We start from the raw sequence: 23,657 nt of genomic DNA on the forward strand, positions 1-23,657 counted from the left end.
CTTTTCTGGTTTTCGTTAATGATCTCTCCGACTCTCTGGAAAATCCTCTATGTCTCTTTGCTGATGACTCCACCCTCTGCCGTACCATCTGTCATCCCTCAGACCGGCAAGCAGCAGCTTCTTCGCTCACTGCAGATCTGGATAAAATCACAAACTGGTCCAACACGTGGAACATGTCTTTCAATCCAGACAAATCTCACACTCTCACTATGTCTCTTCGAAAGGACCGTTTAGAAACCCCCACCCCCACCCCCATCCACTTTCTCAACAATCCTCTGGAAGAAGTCTTTTCTTTCAAGCTTCTGGGTCTCACTATCTGCCATCACTTTCCTGGGAAAGTCACATTTCCAACCTCGCCTCCAAAGCCAAATTTCACATTTCCAAAGCCAATTGCCAACTGGGAATCCTCCGTCGTGCAAAGTCCTTCCTCGGCCCTCCTGAGCTCCTGACCACTTACAAAGCTTTTGTCTGTAGCCTGATGGAGTACTGCTCTCCCCTCTGGGCTGGTGCTCCTGCCTCCCACCTTTCTCGGCTTCACGCTGTGGAAACCAAGGCATTTCTGATCATTGGCATCTCCCGCAATGAAGTTGAGTCTTTGGGCCTCTCACTCAATCACCGCAGGTTGGTCAGTGGTCTTTCTGTCTTCTACCGTCTCCTCTCCAGCCTTGCCCCTCCTGCTCTCTCTGCGATTTGTCCCCACCACATTTCCACAGGGTGCTCAAGGTCTGCCAACAACCCCCTTCTGGCAAAACTACCAAAATCACGAATCACTGCTCACCTTCACTCTTTCATTCCTCTTTTTTCCTCCCTTTGGAATAAATTCCCTCACTCTATTCATTCCCATTCTTCCCTCCAGGCCTTCAAAACAGCTGTTCACCACCACCTCTTATCATCCCCCATCCAAATCCTCGATCTTTTCTTCCCCCGATAATCCACCGAAGCCCTCCTCCTTCAAATTCCCTGCTTTCCTTCCTGAAAGTCCCTGTAATGTTCATCTTCTATTCCCCATGTTCCCCGTCCCATCCCTCTCCCTTCCACAGTTCTCCTAATGTGTCTGTTCCCCACTGTTTTGTCCCTCCCACTCCCGCCCTCTTGTCTCATGCCCCCTTGCTGTGCGTTGTGTGTTAGCTCTCATACGAGCCTCGACAAGGTATACAAAAAATAAGAAAAAAGAAAAAAAAAAGGACTTTTCTATGCTGATATCCAAAGGCTATCTGAGCAACTCGCAAAGTCCCTGGATGACAATGAGGAGCAGGATACCCCATCTGAAATAATGTAACAGCTGGCAGATGAAGTAGAAAATGCGCATCAACTCCAACTACTGGAGTAATATGATGAAATATTTTCACCAACAAGCCTCTACTGGAGACCTTACATGAAAATCGTTCTAATGTTGCTGCGGTTCATATGTGCAGAATGCATTGATGGTTGGCAGATGCATAAATTTGCCTTTCTTGCAGTGTTGCTATGGTTTGCCCTCTACGACCATACTAACTATATAAGATGGAGAACAGTGTATGCAGCAAATGTATACCAGGTGGAAAATTCCAATCCAGATGCGTACCAGCAGTTCAAGGATGGAAATTTTGTTGTGAAAACTACACACAAAACATTCAATCAAATCAGTGCTGATTTAGTGTTGGAACATGTGAACAAGGTTGGCAAGGTAGCAGGTTTCTCTCGTATAGATTACCCGATCGGACAGTGCCAGGGATGCTTGACATACACTGAGCATAGCCGTCTTGTTGATGAGACGTCCATCATGTTGTGCTTCACCAGAGAAGATGCAGAAGATGCACCTTCTGCCAACAAGGATATCGGCACTTCAAGGAACGAAAGAGACAGAGTAGATGTTCAAAAGCTGACCAATTTGAATGATTCTCAGTCTTCACTACAAACAGTCGAAACTTGACCTGCCTTGCTACTTCGAACATTACCACTGAAAACATCAAGACTGCTTTGCTCACAATGCAAACTCAAGGAGAAAACAAGATCAGGGAGTTTGTGCAGAGAGAAGTACAGTCATGCGCCACTTAACAACGGGGTTACGTTCTGAGAAACACGTCGTTAAGCGACGTCGTCGTTGTGCGAACATCATTTTTTTATTTTTTTTTCCTTTTCCTTTTCGAACATCGTACTTGCACAAACCTAGACACCTAGGCTATATGGTATAGCTATATGGTTTCCAGGTCAATCACTTGACGTGACCTCTTACTGGCAATATCAGCAGTGGATTTTGTACGCTTAAGGTCCATGATGAACAAAACACGAGATTAAATCAAGCACACGGAAAAATGATGCGATCAAGAGATGCGGTAAACACGAGATGTACAGTAGAACAATGCTGCGTGACATGGCATGCTGTTTTACAGTAAACTTTTTTTTTGATAAGTAGAAAGAGTACACTCTAAAATAACGATAAAAAGTACAGTATAGTAAATACATAAACCAGTAACATCGTTGTTTATTATCATTATCAAGTATTGTGTACTGTACAGTGCACATAATTGTATGTGAAATTTTTATACGACTGGCAGCGCTACGTCGGCTATATCACTAGGCGATAGGAATGTTTCAGCTACATTTTTTTTCATTTTTTTTTTTTTTTTCAGAGCTGGCAGATCTGTCATATATGCGATCCGTCGTTGCCCGGAACGTCGTTAAGCGGCGCATGACTGTATGTACAAGGGAAGTGGGGTTCCACACAAAGCTGAAACAATCACAAAGTGTTAGTCTCAGTAAGTTTACACTGTTAAGAACAATAAAGATCCAACGCAAAGGGTCAAAACAGCAAAAGTGGACAAAGTGCTCTTTCACCAGCTTCTAGTGGCCAACGATGCTGGATTTGAGAGATTTCACAAAGCTTATGAACTATCACCAGTCCCACCCTCCATAGCAGGCACACTTGGAAATCTATGATCCACCAACAAGTCTGCACTTGGAAAGATGCTTGAGGAAATTGTGAGCATTAAGAACCTTCCAATTACAGAACTTAAAACTTGCACCATTATTGATGGTCAAGCCTTGATAAAAGCGATTGGGAAACCAAAAGGGTCAAAGACATTTGGGGATCTTTCTGATACATTCAGTAATGCAGTATTCAGGCATTTCCATGAAAGATGTTCAGGGTAGTTGTTGTCTTTTATAGATACAGGAAAAAGTCGATCAAATCTGGTATCCGAGCAAAACGAGCAGGTCCAATCAGATCTATACGCCGTAAGCTTGATGGCAGAGACATTCCTTTACCTGTCAGCTGGAAACAATTAATCGATCTCAGAGACAATAAATCGAATCTGAGTGAATTTCTGAGTGTGCAAATTCTGATCAAAGCAAAGGATACTTTGCAAAATTGTGAGTTAATCACATCTGGAGACTTTGCTGATGAAACGACTACAGAATCTTTCCCAAGGATCAGATGTCCATATACTTGAATCGACTAAGAAGAGGCTGAAACACGCATTATACGACATGCTGAGACAGCTTGTCAAGCAGGGCTTGAACGTCTCATCATCTCATGTAAAGACACAAATGTGTTGGTGCTCTTAGTTCACTTTGCAGCACAACTGAATCAAGATTATATGGATGAGAACAGGCACTGCACAACAGCGACGCTTTATTGCTGTCCATGCCATCCAGTTAACTCAAACTCTTCGAAGGAACATCTTTGGATATCATGCCTTAACAGGATGTGACTGTCAGTCATCTTAATGAGTGTGGCAAAAATTATACTTGGAAGACATTCCAGAAGCATGCAGCTCTATTGAACAATCTTGGATGTAGAGCTCTTTCTGAAGCTACAGATAAACACACTACCAGTGCCAGATTTGTTATTTGGCAAACGATCTTCCACTGATCACCCTTCGCCCATTGACAATGGATGCTACAAATATCATACCAGTGGTAAATTGCACCCACAGTTGATGGTAGACGACCCCCTTCCACAGCAAATCATGGACATTGTGTACAGTAAATGTAAAAACTGTGCAACTGCAAGATGTACCTGCAGATCCAAGCAGTTAAAGTGCACAGGTGCATGCACTTGTAGTGATGACATCTGCTGAAACCCATTCACCATGATGGATGATGAGGAATCGGACTAATTGTCCAGTGCACATGTCCTCCGTGTGTGGAAGAAAATGTCAGTGATGTGGATTTTTTTTAACCCACCTTGTTGTGATCGTTGTCCTCCTGAAGGTCGATTGTGGAATCCTATTTGACTTCAGACAGAGTTTAACGTTTGTCCAATTTGATTATAAAAACCTACAAAAACCCTATCGACACTAATAAAACTGATGTCCACACAAGTCCTTCCTTGTGAAACAATTTATTTCCTAATTATACACCATACACTTCTCACCCTTGTACAATGAACTTAAGAATCCCCATTTGATTGCAATATTATTTGGTTCTATTTAATTTATTCTTATTTTAGTTAACAGTTAGACCAACCCGATTCAATTCACTTCTACATTACATCAGAGAGTTTTATTCTAACTTGGTACTTGGTCAGTTCCAAGGAGTACGAGCCACTGAGAAACTATACTTCCTCACGTGCTCGTACTAAGAAAATGTGTCTTTCAAAACATTTTATACTTCCATGAGAGAGAGGTTGGGGGATATTCACCCAGACTGTAGACGTGTCCTTTAGACAAAAAGCCACTTTGTACATTTTCTAAGCAAAGGTTCATTTATCAGCTCGGTCACTCTGCTCCAGAACAACACATTTCTTATCATTTAGGGCAAAAGTCTTTTGGCCAGAAATGACAGCCAATTCAATTTGCAGCATAAAAGTTACATTTCTGAAACTCCATTTGTTACAATTTAAAATACATTAATATAAATTTTTCCCCCACAGTCAGTAATGTGTAGGAACGCCATTGCCTATCTACAAGTAATACACCATCATCACGACACCCCTCGGACTGATTTGGCAAGGCGTGTCCTATTCTGTGCGGTTAATGAATTGACTGGTGAATATTAATCTACACTTGTCATAATATAATTTCCCATTGAAGGATTTCAATATCAGCAATGCTAACCAGGTTTAATGAAAATGTGACCCCAAATGACAGTAATTGTTCGCTTTCTGACAGCCATACAAAATATGGGCTAACGTTATCTTGTGTTTATTAATAAATTATGTTACATTATTCACCCAACTGGTTGGGTCGTATTATGCCTGGTGTTCACTTCATGGTTAGGATGGTGGGCTTGGGATCCTCGGGTCCTGAGTTCAAATCCTGCTTTTCTGTTGAATTAATACCAGGTGCGGTTGACTCAGCCTGTCATCCTTCCATGATCAGCAAAATGAGTACCAGCATCCTACTTGCTGGGATGATGAGCCATTTGAGTATCCTGCGTCGGAGTGGCGACCCGTCCAGGATTGTGCACAATAGCCCAGGAGACTGCATTGGCACCACCGACGCTCTGCACAGAGTGTAGTTTTAATGGATGGAATGGATGGTTGGTGTTGTGTTGTTCAGAAATGAACTGGGAAAGTTTTGATATTAACATTGTCAGCATTTACCATGTGTATAACAAAGTTTTAGCAACTATTGTACACTTTCGGTCATGAAACCAAAACAAGATTTTGCTATATTTTGGCCAATTTTGTATTTTCCTGTCAACCACAGTGAAAGTATTGATATATGTATTGATTATTAACATTGGCCTCATTGTTCTAGTCATTTTAATACCAAATTTAGCTGTGTTTTACCATAATTAATGGATTCATGGCCAATCGTGCATATTTTGCAAAATCGCAATAACGCGCGTACTGTCCACCTTATTTTCCAAAATCAGTCACAACTATGTAAAAAAAAAACAAACACAAAAACACAATATAAAGTGTCATCCAGGCTGGTTGTGATGGGTAAAGGTCAAAGATGAATCCTGGCCTGGAGGGCTGCTTGCCACATTTAAGTACCCCTGGGATGATTTTTTGGTTCATGGGCACCAGCAGTGACCACTATTTTCGTTGTGTCTGTCTGTCTGTCTGTCTGTCTGTCTGTCTGTCTGTCTGTTTGTGACTCTCCAGAGCATAGCTCTGTGACGTTTGATGCGATCTTGATGAAACTTAGACACAAGCGAGATATCATGGTCTAGTTGTCTTTTTGTATGAGGGGCGTCCCACGCCCCTTGTGGGCGGAACCACGCCCACTTGAATTTTTTATTTATTTATTTTTCTCTTTTTTTTTCTCGCAATTTCATTTCCTAGAAGCTGTGTGTAATGTCCATAAGTACAACATAAAAAAAATCTGATTTGATTCGGTCAATTTTGATGGAAGAGATAGGTTTTTATGGTAGGGCTTCCTCAAAAGCTTCCACTAACTCAATTGTACCTATCGTGGCATTGTTCAATAATGCCCACGAACCATCGTTGCCTCCCAGCTTGTCCACGTTATTTTCCGAGACTAATTCTTTGTGTTTGTGTGTTTACATTCAAACTAAAGTAGTTTTCTTGTTTGTGTAAAGGGTGTTAGGTTACGGTTAGGTCAAAATAAAGACCAATTATAATTATTACACCGTATTCCAAAGAAGGAAGCCTGACATAAAACACACACACACACACACACACACACACAATATTATGACCTGATAAGTACTTACAAAAGCTATTTTATTTGAAGTTATAACTTTAACTTATAAGAAATTGACTGATTTCCCAAATGACCGGATCATCAGCTGGACACCGTTTTTCATGAGGTTTCGATGCTTTCAGCCCAGAACCTCTCCAAACAGCAAATCCACAACCCCGGTCTCAGATCCACATCAGAACATTACTCAACATCAATGGACCTTCAACCTCAAAGTTGTGTCTAGACAATCAGTCAAAACAGCAATGCAATATCCTTATACAAACTTGTTGAATTACTTTTATTTAAAGTATTATTACATATGAATAACTTTAATCATACATTACTTTATATGATAATATTTGAAGTAATAAACACTTTACCTTGTAGACATGTCCATTAGACAGCACCTCCATCGAACCCTCGACTCAACCTATAATTCAAATATTCAAACTGTCATGAACAACCGATTTTAACATGCTGTTTTGCATATCTTAGCAACCACAAACAAATATTTTAATATTTTATCAATAATATTTATATATTTTATTTTTAATTAAATACCTCCATTATTTAATACCATGTATAAATATATGTTTAATCAATAATATTAATTAAAGAATTTACCTCACTAAAATAATTAATTCATTATTATTATTATATCAAATGCAATAGGGACTTGTTTACATGAAAACCAAACAAACTTAAATATAAGGTGACTGACGATGGAGTCTAAAGACATTATCACAAGACCTAATCAAACAATCAACCAAATATCTTCTGTTTCACATGATGGAAAACCCCTTCTCAGCAAGTTCCACAAAATCATCCTTTTCTGAACAAATTCTTGCAAATCTTAGTAGCTGACATGAAAAGACATTGTAACCAATTTTAATTGGTACATTGCTTCCTGTAAAAAGGTGTACAAGACGACCGGGAAACTGAAATCATCAGCTTTATGAAATACACTTGTACTAAAACCATTCTGTCCAACTCTAAGCAACACATCCAGATATGCAGCAACTGTACAATCGTTACCACTCCTGTTTACAATCCGGCTACCTGAATAAATGATGTGAAGCTGTGTATCACAAAAATTATAGTTAACGACACAAATATCATCTATATAACGACATGAATGAGATAATATTTTTGATAATCCTAATTTTTTTCTCCTTCATTCGTTTCTACATGAATGAAAATTCACAGAAAATAAGAAAAATGTCTGCTAGTAGGGGGCTGCAATTTCTACCCCCTCCCTCCCCCCCCATGGGAATACCCTTAACCTGTTGAAACATTATCCCACAAAAAGACACAAAAGTATAAAATAAAATAATGTTAGCAGCATCCTTAAACTTCTGCTTATCAAAACAATGAAAACTTGAGTATTTATTTTTGGAAAAGAATGCTCAATTAAACTTAACACATAACAACTTATTTTAAGAGTTAATAACCTTGTCAATCACTTTGAAGAGTGATTCCCTCATGAGTACTAAATCCAAATTTGTTGTTGAAGTTAAAAAATCAAAAACTTCAACTGACTTGACATTGAGGCATCTAATTCTATCGAAGAACTCAAAAGAAGAATTAATGTTCCAGGAAGTAATCAATCTTGGGGAAAAAAAGCATGAGAAGAAAAAGTTTGAAGGGATCTGATTTGCCATCAATGGTTTGAGGTGATATTGTTTGTTGAAAATTCGTGTGAATAAGAAATGTTTGTTGATAATGATCATTCATATAGCCGGGGTGGTATTCATTCCAGTGAATTTTGATGAAACGATATAATGAAGACAAATTTCAGAAGTCTCAAGGAGCTGACATAGTGAGATGTCCAGGCCCACACAGCCAAACGGCTGTCTGTGTCCCACCAATAATAGTTGAGAAGACTCTCTGGTTCAGAAAGTACAATGCATGTGCCTGGAGTTGGCTTAATTGTAAGGGTGGTGGGCTTGGGATCCAATGATCCTGAGTTCAAACCCAACTTGGCTATTGAATTAATACCAGGTGGGGTTGACTCTGCCTGTCATCCTTCTGAGGTCGGCAAAATGAGTGCCAGCATGCTGGTTTCCTGTGTCGGAGTGGCGACTCATCCAGGATTGTGTCCAATAGCCAAGGAGTCTGCTTAGGCAGCACCAACACTCTGCATGGAATATGGTCCCAATGGATGGATGGAAAGTGTTAATACCAGAATTCTTCTCAATTGCTAAAAATATTTACTGAACTGTTCCCGAAATGACTTGTTAGCCTGAGTTAACTATAACTGATAACTGTTTGGTAGAACACTGGCTGGCACCCGCTATAAACCAATACTTGTGAGGGTTCTTATGAAGCTTATGGATACAGAAAAGCCGATGAATACAAAGATTTACCTCTACATTTAATACCGAAATTATTAACTAAAACTTCCTGATGCTCAGAGATAATATCCTCGAGTGACATATGACAAGGAACATATGTGCTATGTCCTCTACTAGTGAAACTCACCATATCAATGCATAACTCTCTTCATCAAACCTCTTCATAAAACGTTTTTACAAGCCACAACAAAATTATTGGCAGCCTTATCCGCTGGAACTATTATGTAGCTATCATGGAGATCCCAAATGTCTTTACGAACACTCTTAAGGAGCATATAAAAAAGCAGGAGGCAAACATGCACAGTCGGTTTCCAAAATGTCCGTTCCTATATCTATACTAAGAGTTTAAAGAAATTTACCATAATTGAATGAGGATTGTCCTCTGGTCTGAGTGAAAGTGAAATAAGCCTTCAATGGGGTTCACTCCCCAACTGTATCTGGTAATAAACTACACGAGTATCCCTAAAAATTTGAATGAAGCCGAAGCCTATCTACCTGCTTGCTGGAGAAATTACAAATTAAGAACTCGCGGTTACCATCAACTTTGGGAGTGGACTTCTTTAAGGCCCGGTCACACCTTGACGTTTTAGCCAACGTATGCCGATTTTTGAATTTTTTTTTTCTAAAACGCTGGCACACGTTGAATACGTTATGGGTTAGTTTTGATAACATTGAGAGCACACTGAAAAACACTGCCATACGTCGTTGTACGCTGGCTTTAAACGTTGTACTTTTTGGTTGTCCTCAAATTTTTTCATGCTTGAAATTTCATGACGTATGCCGGCGTATGACTCACACGTTCCGCTACGCTGGCCACATGTTGTATGCATGGTCTGCGATCGTTGACAGACGTCAACACATGTTACTTGTAAGTTAATCATGAGTTGAGATACTCCGAGGTAATGTTTAGCGTACCCGAAACTTATTTCTAACCTATGATTAACGTGTTGTTGGCACGTTACGCGATCGTTGCCACACATCGACAGACGTTACTTTTAAGTTACTCATAGGCTGAAAGACGTCGGTATAATGGATCATCCTTGCATCAGCGTCCACGGCCAGGACACTTATTTGCAGCATTCTTCAAACTTTTCTTCGGCATGACGAGGATGTTCACACTTCGATGTCTTGCTTGGCTATGATTCCAATTGTCCATCGGCAGCGTCTATTTAAAATAGTCGAGTTTGAGCGTTTTAACACGTTCAGAAGAAACGCTTCAAATTTCAAAACCCCAGCGTCAAAAAACAAAGGCGAGTGACAGCAATTTAAATCGTTCATTGTAAACAATGAAAATAGCTGAGTGGTACCGTATAAAAGTCGTTGAGTGTAAAAAAAATCCAATTGTTGAGCGCAAGCGTCTACTTTCAATAGTGGAGATGCAGCCATTTAAATCGTTGAGTGGCAGCCTATGAATAGCAAACCCTACGTCACCGGCAAAGATAAACTGCCGCACGATATGGATAAGTTAGGCTATCGTTGGCCGTAGTTTGTGAATGCCTTCACGATAATTATTCGTTGGTATATCGTATCTATAAGTAATCAAAGCGCTCTATGCACATTATTATTTCATTGTGCATTTGTCCAACCCGTTATGAATAGACCTAAATCGTAAAAACAAGCTATAGCTCATTGTTGAAAAAGCCCCATAAAAAATTAGCCGCGAAGAACTTCGAACAATGGTGAAAAGATGTCTCCTACCCGTGGACACGCGGACGCAAGGACGATCCATCATAACCCACACCCTCCCCCTCACACTCACCTACTACTGCCAACATGAGCAAACTACTACTAATACTAAGGCCAAAAAAAAAAATGTTGCATTGGCGTAACGGGTCACTGAAAAATAGGGTAGGTAGGTAGGGATATTTTTTTTTTTAACGTTTATTTAATAAATCTAATAAATTTAATTAGATTTAATAAATCTAATTTATTATTTATTTTATAGATTTAATAGTAGATTAATTTATTAGATTTAATTTAGTAGATTTAATAAATCCCTCCCAAAATCTCCCTCGGCTCGAGTACCCCCCCTTTTTGTCGGCGACCCCCCCCCCACTCAAAAAAAAAACTAGTACAGTGAACCTTGCCTAAATCGAACTTGCATAAGTCGAATAATCGCCTAAGTCAAACATCTTATCAAGTTCTCTTCTCTTTATATTCTTTTGTTTTTACACCTTTAAATCTAAGCTATTTCTTCAGTCCTAACAGATTCAACTTAGACAAGGTTGACTGTAGTTTTTACAACAGCCAGTGGCGTACTGTCGTACATGGTAGACAAAGCATTGGAGGGGCAGAGCATTGTTCACGAACAACACTCTGCCCCTCCAATGCTTTGTCTACTGAGTACGACGGTACACCACTGACAACAGCTCTAAGATGTGTAAATTCTATCGTCAGATGCCAGGAAATCCCATATGAAGACCCTTTAAATATTTTTTTTTTTTTCCCTGGGGGAGGCCCCCCAAACTTCCTGCTGGGGCTCGGGCCTTTCGCCTTTGGCGGATGAAGCCCCCCTTTCCCCAAGATCCTGAATCAGCCCCTGCCAAGCCTGAGATATCTCAGGCACCATCTCCAGGGGAATACACAAGATGCTGGTTTATAGCCTTTTCGGTGCTGTTCACACATATATCAACATTTTTAATAGCAAATACAGTGAACTCTGCCAAAGTCAAACCTCTCTAAGTCAAATAATCGCCAAAGTTGAAGTAATTTTTTTAACAAATCATGCAAAACATGTCTTTACCTCTGGTAAGACAAATTTCTTCTAAATCGAACAGATTTTTGTGGTCCCAAGAGATGACGAAGCGATAACCGAAGTCGTCTAAGATAGACACCTTTTCCGCCGCCAAAACGTCCGAAAAGGACCCTCCATCACTGCTAGACGCTTGCACGGAGGAAAGTATTGGAGCAGTGTCACAATTTACGTCTGCAATTCCCTGAATGATATCTCCAAGCCTCGCATCTTTGTCGCATTTTCGTAAGACGCTGAACAGTTTTTTTAGGCCCAAGCATGCCAGTAATCTTGATAGAGTACGCGGCCATGTTGGAAACAACAGACGACGTACTGATCGAGCGAGGCGCAATATCTCTCCCTCGTACAGATGATATGCAGAGCCGTTTCGCACACGCACACACACACACACACACACACACACACACACACACACACACACACACACACACACACACACACACACACACACGCAGCGAGCTAAACTATGACATATGCATAGCGCAGCGTGCAGCGGGTTCTGTCCGAAACACTTCCGGGTTTTTGCGATCGCGATCGCAATCAACAAGATACTTGATATCGATTAAAAAAACCGTAGGGTCGGCGGAATTTTTAGGGTCGGGCGGGTTACGCCAATGCAACATTTTTTTTTTTGGCCTAATACTAATACTGATACTGTTACTGCTGACATGGACATCGACTCAAAAAGGACTCGAAAACACTGTTGGGTTCCCCTTTGAGCAGCATTTTTATATACCAATTCCCAAAACCGCTGGGAACACGTCTTTATATGGCAGTTGTAAGCTAGAAACACGTTAATTTTTTTTTTTTTGTCGACCGGAAGACGTCATTGGACTACGTCTACATACGTCGATGTGTGTTGGGACTACGTAAAGAATTGGTTCAAAGCACGTCAAACATAAGTTAGAAATAAGTTTCGCGTAAAAAAGACATTACCGCGACGTGTTTCGACTTATGAGTAGCTTATAAGTAGCGTTTGTGGACGTGTGTAAGCGTCCACATATCGTGTGTAAAACTTATCCCCATCGCATGCGGAACGTGTGTCATACGCCGAGTACGTCGTAAAATTTTGAACATGCTTAAAATTTCTTGACGTACTCTACTTACTACGACGTATGATAGCGTACTTTAGTGTTCTACTCACGTATACCAAACTTACTCGTACCGTATTTGACGTGCCCCAACGTTTTAGACACGTTTTTCTTAGGTCGGCATACGCTGGCAAGATCGCCAAGGTGTGACCGCGATGTTGACACTTCCATTTCTACGGCAGTTATGATTCGAATCGTTGTGCGTCAGCCTTTTAATAGGCTACATCACGACATCGTCGGCGATGCGTGCAACGCGCTATGCCTAAGTTCGACTATCGTTGGGCATCGGTTGTGTAGGCCGACAACAGGTTCAGCATTCGTTGGTATAAGTTAGGCCAAAAAAAAAAAATGTTGCATTGGCGTAACGGGTCACTGAAAAATAGGGTAGGTCGGTCGGGATCTTTTTTTTTTTTTTCCTAAAAAATCCCAAATTTTTTGGATAATAAATCCAAAAATTTAATAAATCCTAATAAATCCCTCCCAAAATCTCCCCCGGCTCGAGTACCACCCTTTTTGTCAGCGGGTTCTGTCCGAAACACTTCCGGGTTTTTGCGATCGCGATCGCAATCAACAAGATACTTGAAATCGATAGCAAAAAAAACAAAAAAAAACCGTAGGGTCGGCGGAATTTTTAGGGTCGGGCGGGTTACGCCAATGCAACATTTTTTTTTTTTTTGGCCTTATCTATAACACAACGAAACGTTCTGTGTCCGTTACCAATGCGTTATACATAAGACCAAGTCGCTATGAATACGTCCGAATCTTTAAAAAAAAACATCAAAAGTTCAACGTAAGCCAGCGTTTTACATACATTTTAATACGTTGCCATCGCTGGCTAAAACGTCAAGGTGTGACCGGGCCTTTACCAGAACCCTGCCACAAGGAGCTTCAATCGAAAACGAACACGTCATATGAACCTGCTAAACTCTGGAGAATATTAGCTTACACTTGTTTGGAACATGTCCTCAGAAGAACATAAAAAATCATGAAAACCTTTCCTTCATAAAAATCTTTAAGTTTATCAATTATCTCTGAAATTTTCATTTTTGGAGCCGTACGACACTGACTACGGCGCTCCATGAAGTGTAACTTCAAAATTGTCAAATTTTATCCTTACCGAAATCTCTTATCTTTATCGATCCATAATGGATGGGCTTCTATTTGGTTTGCAAAGCATTATTCAAGTGAAATTGCCCCCATTGAATAAGAATTGACAATTTACAAAAAAAATTGATTGGAGGGTTGGGGGGGAATTATTTTAGGTCAAAATTTATATTCCTGGTGTAATCCAAATCCTGTATGGATTGGCCTGTTTAGCATTACCTGTCTCAACCAATGGCTCATCAAGCTGGTAACTCAGAATCAAATCCCATATACTGTGCTAATTTGTTTGTTTATTATCTGCTGATGTCCTGCTTGTTGATGAAGCACACCGACGTCTGCTCATGTCTGTCTTAGAACATGATTGACGCACAAGCTCCTCCATGAGTCTTGGATCAGAACATTATTTACGTGCAGGCTCCTCCATGAGTCTTGGATCAATGTATTAAAAAAACACCAAAAAAAAAAAACACTTTTGGAACAAGACTGTTCTCACAGCTCTTCATGTTTTGATGTTTTACGAAAGGTTTTACTAATTTCCATGTAACTTACCTGGGTTTGAGCATGAAATTGTGTGCAGAGCTACAGTGTAATGAACAAATTCCCTTCCAGGCCTACGAAAAATTCATCAGCCACGCTCAGGCCGAGCTGAACTCTGATTTGGATGTTGTTCGAGCAGCAAAACCCAAGATTAAAACTCCATCGTCCCAGACCAGGCTGATGTCAGATAGGGATCAGTCCAGTCATTCTGCAAACAAGCTTGACTCTGAAAGTGAAAGACTCTCAACAAACCTGGATTCTTCCTTTGAAACAGGTATTGTTATTTAAATACAGAAGATTTATAACAACTTAAGAGGTATTCGAAACAAATGATCAAGAGAATGAAAAATCTTTACATAATTGAGGCAGTAACCATTGATTTTATCACAACGAGCTACGTAATTGATCATTTCGTTGATTATTGTCTTTGTTTGTTCCTGATTTGGAATCCATACAGGTCCCCAAGCACCAAAACAAAACTGCCCTGAAAGCAATGAAACTCTGAGTCAGGTGTCGGTGGGCACTCTATTGGAAGGCAGCTTTGCCAGCACAGTTGAAGAAGAGTTGGACTCATTCCATTATTTAAAGGATACATCCATGCAGGATGGATCGCAGGTGTCTTTAGCATTCAGGAACCCACACAATTTCGTCATTTCTGTGGATGCATCATTCTTGAAAATGGAAAAAAACAACTCGAACGATATGACTGTGGACAGCCATTGTCCAATGCTTGAAGTTACAGAATGTTTACCAAAAGATGGCCCATATCTCCTCAAACAGTCCACGCACAGTCAAGCATCAGACAATGTCGCACCTAAAGGTTTTCTCAAGATGGACAGTTGTGAAGATGACATTGAAGCGGAAGAAACATGCTTGGATGTAATCAGCCCTAACAGCACTTTTCAGGAAAATTATCAACAGCATCCATTGCTTAGACAGTCCTCCATTGATACCTGGGGAAACCTTTTTGATGAGATATCAAGGCAGGCATTATCACAGAGTATAGACTTGGAAAATGAAAAAGCGATGGGTGTTCAACCTGACACGAGCGATTCATCGATTCAGCAATTGCTTCTTGAATCAACACTGGAGATGAACAATGAAAGAAGTGATTATTTGGACTTTAGAGCAGACACAAACATTCAGGAGAACAGAAAGGAAGAGCAGGATAATTCTGAGGATGGCAAGAAGAATACTTTGCATTATGATGAAGAAATGAAGAAGTCAGTGCAGGTCAGACAGAAAGGGGGTTTTCAGAAGGACTTGCAAGAAGAATATCAAGATGCTCTCAAAGGTAAGGACATTAATCATGTTGAGCATCAAGATGAGACCAAAGATAATGCAGTGAAGCTCAAAAACAAACAAGACTCAGAAAATGTGGGGAACTTGCCTGTATCTTCACATTTGTCATTCCAAAGCCCCAACGTTGGTGAGATTTTACCTGGGTTTTGCATGAATGATCGTGTCCTCGTCAGCGGAGAATATGCAGGAACACTGCGTTTTGTTGGTTTCACATGCTTTGACCCAGGTGTCTGGGCTGGTGTAGAATTGGATAAACATGAGGGAAAAGGCAATGGCTCTTATGCAGGTGTTTGCTATTTCTCATGCCCAGATGGCCGTGGTGTATTTGTGTTGCCAGAGCGTATTGAGCACCTATTACAAACTGAAGCAGATCTCGACCAGGTTATGGACATGGTTTTACAAACTGGTATGGTGGGTGATGAAACCGTGCATTTTCGAGCTACAGAGCATTCCTCTTGCATTAAAGTTGCCTCAATGCAACAAAAATCTCCATTAGAAGAGCACGTTGCAGAGGGATTTGCGGATGACGATCATGTGCTTGATTTTCCTTGTATTCAAGGACAGGAGAAGGTCTCAAGTGGCTCCCCTCGTTGTTACAACTATAAGCAGAGCATTGAGGACGAGTCTTTCTTGGATGCTCCGTCTATTGTGTCGGGTGTGAGTACAGCAGAGCTTAAGAGGATAATTTCAGAGTCTGCACAAGCAGTTGAAATGTTTGCAGCAGAGGGCCCCATCTCTGGGTCTGATGATTATAAGCAAGACGTTTTGGGAACTCAGAACAGCACGGAGGACCTATATGGGTCATTTTTCCCTCTTGGAATACTAAGAGATATACATGGTTATGAACAAATGATACGTATTGCAGAACAGAGAGAGGAACTCGCTGGAAATATTGCAGATTATCTCACAACTGCAGCAGTTAGAGATGCCATTTGTGCCATGCACAGTATCTGCAAGCCGAAGCCCATGAGTGATGTTGAGAGCACCTCAATATCTTTTGAAAAGCATACCCCGATGCTCAAATGCCCGATGTCTGACATTTCTACCAAGAAGCATCCTCAGATTTGTGAGGATGCAGACATTCGGGAAATTTGGAAGGAAAGATGCAGCAGTAACTTGGACAGCTTTGTGGATTCCTTGGTTGATGATATCCTTAAGGAGACCATTTGCACTTTCCAAGAGATGAGAAGTCTTTGGGGAAAATGTAGGGATGAAAATGATTTGCTGACACACAGAGATGGTAGAAGCATTACCCTAAAGACGAAGACTTCTCAACTCTGCCGACCGACTGAAGACTTCGCACGACTGAGTGCATCGCTGGTTATTCTTGCAGAAGAGGAAAGTGCATGCTGCCACGATCTTGCTGAGCGACCGGTAAGAAACCTTACCTCACCTTGCAGAGGTAGATTAATGGAGCAGTGCATTTTTTTTTCTTTTTTGGTGTTTATAAATCACAATTTAAAAGCTATTGTTTGTCAAAGCTTCTGGTGATGTGGGACCCATAAAATTCTATTTTGGATGTATATACATTTAAAAATATATAATGTGTAAAAAGACAACTGGTCTCCAAGAACACTGAGTTTTCTTGGTATTTATTGTCCACACATCTGATTGCTACAATGGAGATTTAAGCGTATACCATTCTGCAAATTGAGAATAACATCTTCTCTAATTGGGAAAGATTGTGCCCACTCTTCTTGCCTGGTTCTGTAATTTCTGTCATTGGGAAAGACTTCCTGCCCCCTTGGTTCCCATTTGTTCATCCATTTGCTTGTTCTGAATTTGCCTGATCTCTACCTCCCCACTGTCAGTGCACTAACCTTCTATCTTCTGCCATTTTTCTCTTACACGAGCATATACCTTGTATGCAATAAAAAGTTTGGAACATTAAGTTGTCAATCGTAATTTGTCAATATTGCGTATGTCGGTAATGAAAAATATTAAATGATTCATTTGGATCGGACTTCGTTGATTTGAGGGCCTTTTGACACCACTACTACCCACTCCTTCTCCACACATCTCTGCTTCCTATCCTCCTTTCTGCTCAATCTTTTACCTTTTCTCTTTTGTCTCATCCAACCCTCCCTTTTATTCCCTGTAATTTTATTTACCTCAAATATTTTTCTGAACTCGCCACTCTTCTCCCTTTATTTTTTGTAAACTGATGTTCAAATGACACATATGTTGCTTTCAAAATCTGTTTTTATAATTATTGACCTTGTGTATGTCTTGTGATCCTGATTCGATCTAAACACAAATGTTTCTCGAAATACTAATTTTCAGGCTAGTCCTGTATTTGGAGCACGCCCTATGGATGATGCAATTGCTCGGATCAAGCACAGCGTACATGAGGCAGTGCCAGACGAAGTGGAAAGCGAGGATGAAGCAGGAGAACTTGAGGAAGAAGAAGTGGCATTGGAGATGGAAGAGCTGAAAAGAAATCAAGAGGAGGAAGAAGAAGATGAGGAAGAGGATGGCATTGAGGAGGTTTGGCTGAGCCCAAGAAAGAGGCCTTCGCGTGATTGGAGAGCATTTATTCACCACGATGAGCACGTGGAGATACAGCTCAGTGTCCCACACACAGCAGAGGAGGTGACACAACTTGTTACAGCAGCATTGTTTCAATCTGGTCAGTGTGACATGTCGTCTCAAGAACCGGTTTGTGAAAGTCCGGTTGGAGAAGGAGCCACAAATAGTGAAGGATCATCTTCTGAATGCAGAACTAAGGTTGATGAGAAAAGGTCCTATAAAAAGGTATTTTGTTATTCTTTCTTATAACGAAATGAGAAAAATGCAAAACATGAAGGCACAATCATCTTGAATAAGGGGTCCTGTCAGAAAAGTGCTGAGTGGTCTTCCTCAGATTGATCACCACCCTGTAGCCAAAATGTTTACCATGTATTCATATTTTTGTCAAGATCTTCTTTGATTTTTGTGGTGCCTTTTCACATCTTGTTTCTTTGCTTTGGTGGAAATTATTCTTCTTCAAATGCATTTTTTATTTTCCAAACATTGTACAAAGTTCATCTACATATTACTTCACCAAAACGATTCAACTTATTGCCTCCCTCCCCCCCCCCCCCACAACCCCGGCTTCCTTTTAACCATGTACTCCCTTCTCTCTCTTCTTCTTCCTCTTCACAACACAACCACTTGTGTTGCTTCCTCCAATTGCTTACCTCCTCCAACATCTTCCTCCAATTTGCTTCTTCTTCCTCCATCTGCCTCCAAGTTGCTTCCTCCAACATCTTCCCCCAATTCCTACACATCCTCGACTTAACATTTTCTTCTCTCCCCCCCACCCCACCCTTTTCTTTGTCTTCTTAAAATAACCCTCCCCTTCATTCCCTGTGCGTGCGTGCGTGCATGCGCATGTGACTCCTCCATAACTCCAAAACCATGAAACCTAGTAGCCCCAAACTTTGCATGTGTAAGACGAAGGGATCTCTAAGGGAGTGCATGAATGAAATTTGGGTATTTGGGTTAATTTAAACACCCCTTTTGAAGATAATTAACAGCCTTATTTAGTTATCCTTCATCAAGGTGTCATCCTCAGTCACCTCACTTCCTCGCAGGGGTCTTGATTCACCATTTTTTGGCCTGCTCAACAATTCTTTGACTTAGAACAGGCCACAACAGTCTTTACGATAAAGCAGTCAATTTTTTTTCTTGCACTTTCCTCACTTACATCATTGAAAGCCTCGTCATACCTACGAATCGCTGTATACATCACTTTTGTAATTGCTCCAGTTTTCAAATGATTTGCTTGGAGTGATTTTATGCATTATATGATGCAATTTTCCACTATCTACTCTTACAGACTAATTACAGTGCATAATCAAAATAGAATTGCTGCATTGAGGATCGGATTACTTGGACAAAATAACTGTTGATCTGGAGTGAAATCTTAAAATGTTAAGAGATCGGTGATGTTTTGTTTTTTTGCCGGTGTGTTCCATTACCAATGAGCTTGCAATCGTTTACCAAGCCACCTTATCAACCATTTTGTTGGAGGGCTTGCTTGAGTGCCGAAACCACTTGGCGAGCGCTCTACAAGCTGTTCGGTTGTTTGCAAGCCATGACGATACACGGAAAAATTATTCACACTGTCACTGAATACATCAATCAACTTGAAAAAAGTTCAGGCCCTACTCACCTGTGTTTGGCCTCGCATTGTGGTGCAGTGCATCGGGAGGTGGCTCTCCCACTGAAAATGTGCAATTTTATTTTACACAATGTTTCCCCTTTTTGTACGATCTGCTTTCATTACATGACCCATAACTTAGACATCGATAGGATGCATATAATTTTTTTTTTTTAAGTTTCTTCAACTGTTTTGTTGGAGTGCTTGCCTGAGTACTTAAGCCGCTTGGCAGGTACTCTACAAGCTTCCACGGTGATACCATGGCTCAGTTCTCCATGGGGACATCTCCAGAGAGGAAGCCAAAATATATTAGAGGATTACATTGAGTAAAAAAATGCTTTCAGTGGTTACAAAGCAATGAATCGCCACATCAGGATAGCCGAGAGGTATGCATGCTTGCTCCAAGCTGTCTAGCCTGGGTTTGAATCCTGACCCAGCTATAAACTATCATCCCAATGTTTACAGGTGATTCATCAATGTGTGTGCTGTCCACCAGATGGATGGTAAAACTGGGTGTCACATCTGCCGCAACCCCTCCCTCTTTCCCACCCCTCTCACTATCCCACCCGTCTCACTCTCCCACCCCTCTCCGTCTGTCTCTGACCCCTCATCTCTCCGACCCCTCTCCTCTTCCTCTCTCCCCTTCCTCTCTCCCCTTCCTCTCTCCCTCTCTTCTATCCCTCTCCTTCTCTCTCCCACCACTCCCCCCTTCTCCCCTCACTCCTCCCCCTTCCTTCAGGGGATTGCTAAGGACTGACAGTTTAGTTTTTAATTCAAAACGGCTTCCCCGGAGTGTAGCATGTGCGAATCCGATTTGGAGTGATCCCACTAAAGGGTTGCAATGTTCGCAGCATTTGAGAGCATGATTAGGTATGTAGACCACACACTGATATGGTACAAATGAGTAGATTGGGATTTGTAAAGAGACTATCGTGGTGGTGTGTGTGTGCCTGCATACATGGGTGCACGTGTGCTGTGTGTGTGGGTTTCACGGGCATGAGGACTAAACTCGCACCTGGGCCCATGGTGCCATGGTGGAGGTTACGCGGCCGTCTCTCAAACCATGTGCTTCGGCATGCGGGAAGTGGACGTGCTGCAGCCATGCAGTGCGGGTGTGGGGAAAGTTGAGCGCGTCAGTGAGCATACGTGTGCGAGTGACAGGATTCCTTTCTCACCAGTGCACGTGCATGGTGAGCATGGACCATGAGGGGGTTGTAGGAACATGTATTGGGGTCTGTTAAGGACTGACAGTTTAGTTTTGAATTTATAACGGCTTGCCCAGAGTGCAGCATGCACGAATCCGATTCGGAGTGCACCGACAGGAGGGGTGCAAAGGTCGCTGCATGCGCGAGTATGCAGGCAGGCCTTTGCCATGTAGAAAGTGTTAGTTACCTTCGCATTCTGCGAAAGGTTATGTTTTGGTCGGCGTGTATTTATTTATTTATTTATTTATTTATTTGTTTGTTTGTTTGTTTGTTTGTTTGTTTGTTTGTTTGTTTGTTTATTTATTTATTTATTTATTTATTTATTTATTTATTTATTTATTTATTTATTTATTTATTTATTTATTTATTTATTTATTTATTTATTTATTTATTTGTAATCTTGTGATTCATATAACTCAAAAAGTATTAAACCGAATTGCATGAAATTTGGTGGGATGATTGGTTATTAGCCAGGGAGCATTAGATTAGATTTTGGGATCGTTCGGGTCAACGGTCAAGGTCACGAAAAGGTCAAAATGGTCTTTTTACGATAACACGGTCAATTTTTATTCAATTTGCATGCAACTAACGCCAAAATGTTCAGAATTCAACGCCTCATCTTGTGATATGCAATATGACACAATGACGCCCATACTCTTGTTACCGGTTAGGGGTCAAAGGTCAGGGGGGGTCACGACCTTGAAAAATATGCGGTTTTTGTCATAGCGCGGTCAATTCTTGTCTGCTTTACATGAACCCAGCACCAAAATGTTCAGAATTTAATGCCCAATCTTGTGACACAATGATGTCATAACACATGTCACCGGTTGGGGTAAAATGTCGGGGGAGGGTCACGCCCTTGAAAAATATGCGGTTTTCGGCATAACTCAGTCAATTCTTATTCGATTTGCATGAAACCAGCATCAAACGAGATTACCTTCTCTTGTTGAAACGTTGTATTCACCGAGCTTGCGAGTGAAGACTCGCCAAAACGACGTGAGTTGATTGTTGTTTAGTCCGTAGCCCCTGAAAGTCGGGGGGGCGGGTCATGACATTATAGATATGTGGTTTGTGTCATAAGACCATTCATATGAAACCAGTTCCCCACACTCATACCAAGAACAAAAAAAGTAGTGGTGGCGAAGGTATGCGCTCTATTGATTGCCCGTTCTAGTTTTAAATGCTCTTGCCTTGTGTTATATAGAACCTGGCAGTTAAAGAGAAAATGTTGCTGTTTGGATGCATTTTATCACCCTTCCCTTCCCCTCACTCTGCCTTCCCTTCTCTTCCCCTCACGCCGCCTTCCCTTCCCTTCCCCTCATGCCGCCATTCCTCCCCCTCCCCCTCACCCTCTCCCTCCCCTCACACTTACCTCCTCCCAAAACTCTTCCCATCCTCGCTCCCATGGACATCTCCACGTAGTTTACACGTTGTTTTAACATACCTCATTTCATTCAATCCTGTTCTATACTCCCACCTCTCTTCTCCACAATTCCCCCAACCAAACACAAGTTCAGAACACCCTCACCTCATGCTTACCTCCTTCCAAACCTCCTCCCCCTCCACAATTCTCTCTCTCTCTCTCTCTCTCTCTCTCTCTCTCTCTCTCTCTCTCTCTCTCTCTCTCTCTCTCTCTCTCTCTCTCTCTCTCTCTCTCTCTCTCTCTCTCTCTCTCAGTATATAACGACATTTGGTGTGGCATCACTCCCCCTCCCTTGCTCTTCCCCCTCTTCCTAGTTTGCTCCTTTCTCTCTCCCCCCCTCCTCACTTCTCGCTCCCTCTCCCCCCCTTTTTTTAACTCTTTGAACCCTGAGCTCCTTGGACTTTCCGCTCACCACCCTGGGTTCCCTGGAGAAAAATATGGCCACTCAGGTATATGGAGGTTTGAATAGTGGGTGGTAAAGCGGCTGCTCGGGTAAATGGAGGTTTGAATCGCGGCTGGTAAAACGTCAGTAAAGCGACGGGTTGTATTTGCTCGTCTTTTTAAATATGTAGGTGTGCTTCCATTTGATGCTGTTTTTCTTTCTTTGGTATGTTTACATAATTTTCAAATTTCCTTTACTTATTTCAGCTGCAGTTTCCTTACTTTAAAGTTGTTAAGACAATAACTAATCATTATCATGCTTCTCCACAACAGTTGGTGTTTGACCTGACCACCCTTGCTGTGTCTGAGTTGACCAATAGCTCTGCACCAATCCCTGTCCCTCTATGGGGAAGGTGGCAATCTCCACATTGTTACTCGCATTGCTTTGATCAGGAAATTGGAAAATACAACTACTTCAAAGTAGGTGTTCTTGCCTCTCAGATTTATTTCATTTGAGTTGTTATTTTGTGGCAAACTCTTAACCAGTCGATGCACGTGGCAAATCAAGTCTGTCAAACCTTTTCTCAGTTTAGGCTCCACTCTTATTTTCCCTCCTTAATTAAAATTTCAATATTTTGCACAACTCTATGCTTCCATACTGCTACACCATTGACATGCTGTGGGCAAAGTCCATGTCAATCGATGATTGAACATTAAAGGATGCGTTAAAGAAATTCGTTTTTTAACATTTGTAATACTTTTTTTTTGATTTTGCACTACTGTGAT

At 41.3% G+C, this 23,657-nt stretch overlaps 1 protein-coding gene across 15 annotated transcripts in view; it reads left to right on the forward strand.

The window, feature by feature from the left end:
- The window catches only part of LOC147012751 (centrosome-associated protein 350-like), a 130,648-nt gene that overhangs the window by 80,502 nt on the left and 26,489 nt on the right, over window positions 1-23,657 (forward strand). For 14 of the 15 annotated variants that reach the window (XM_085853901.1, XM_085853891.1, XM_085853896.1 and 11 more), the window contains 4 exons: window positions 14,489-14,690; window positions 14,874-17,092; window positions 18,002-18,472; window positions 23,205-23,351. In XM_085853901.1, coding sequence (XP_085710027.1) covers window positions 14,489-14,690; window positions 14,874-17,092; window positions 18,002-18,472; window positions 23,205-23,351 — 3,039 coding nt within the window. The remainder of the gene's footprint in view (window positions 1-14,488; window positions 14,691-14,873; window positions 17,093-18,001; window positions 18,473-23,204; window positions 23,352-23,657) is intronic. The other variant, XM_085853906.1, reaches the window with a different exon arrangement.

This window comes from Eptatretus burgeri, chromosome 14 (assembly GCF_056783735.1).
Source record: "Eptatretus burgeri isolate ZD-2024b chromosome 14, Ebu_testis_v1, whole genome shotgun sequence".
NCBI lineage: Eukaryota > Metazoa > Chordata > Myxini > Myxiniformes > Myxinidae > Eptatretus > Eptatretus burgeri.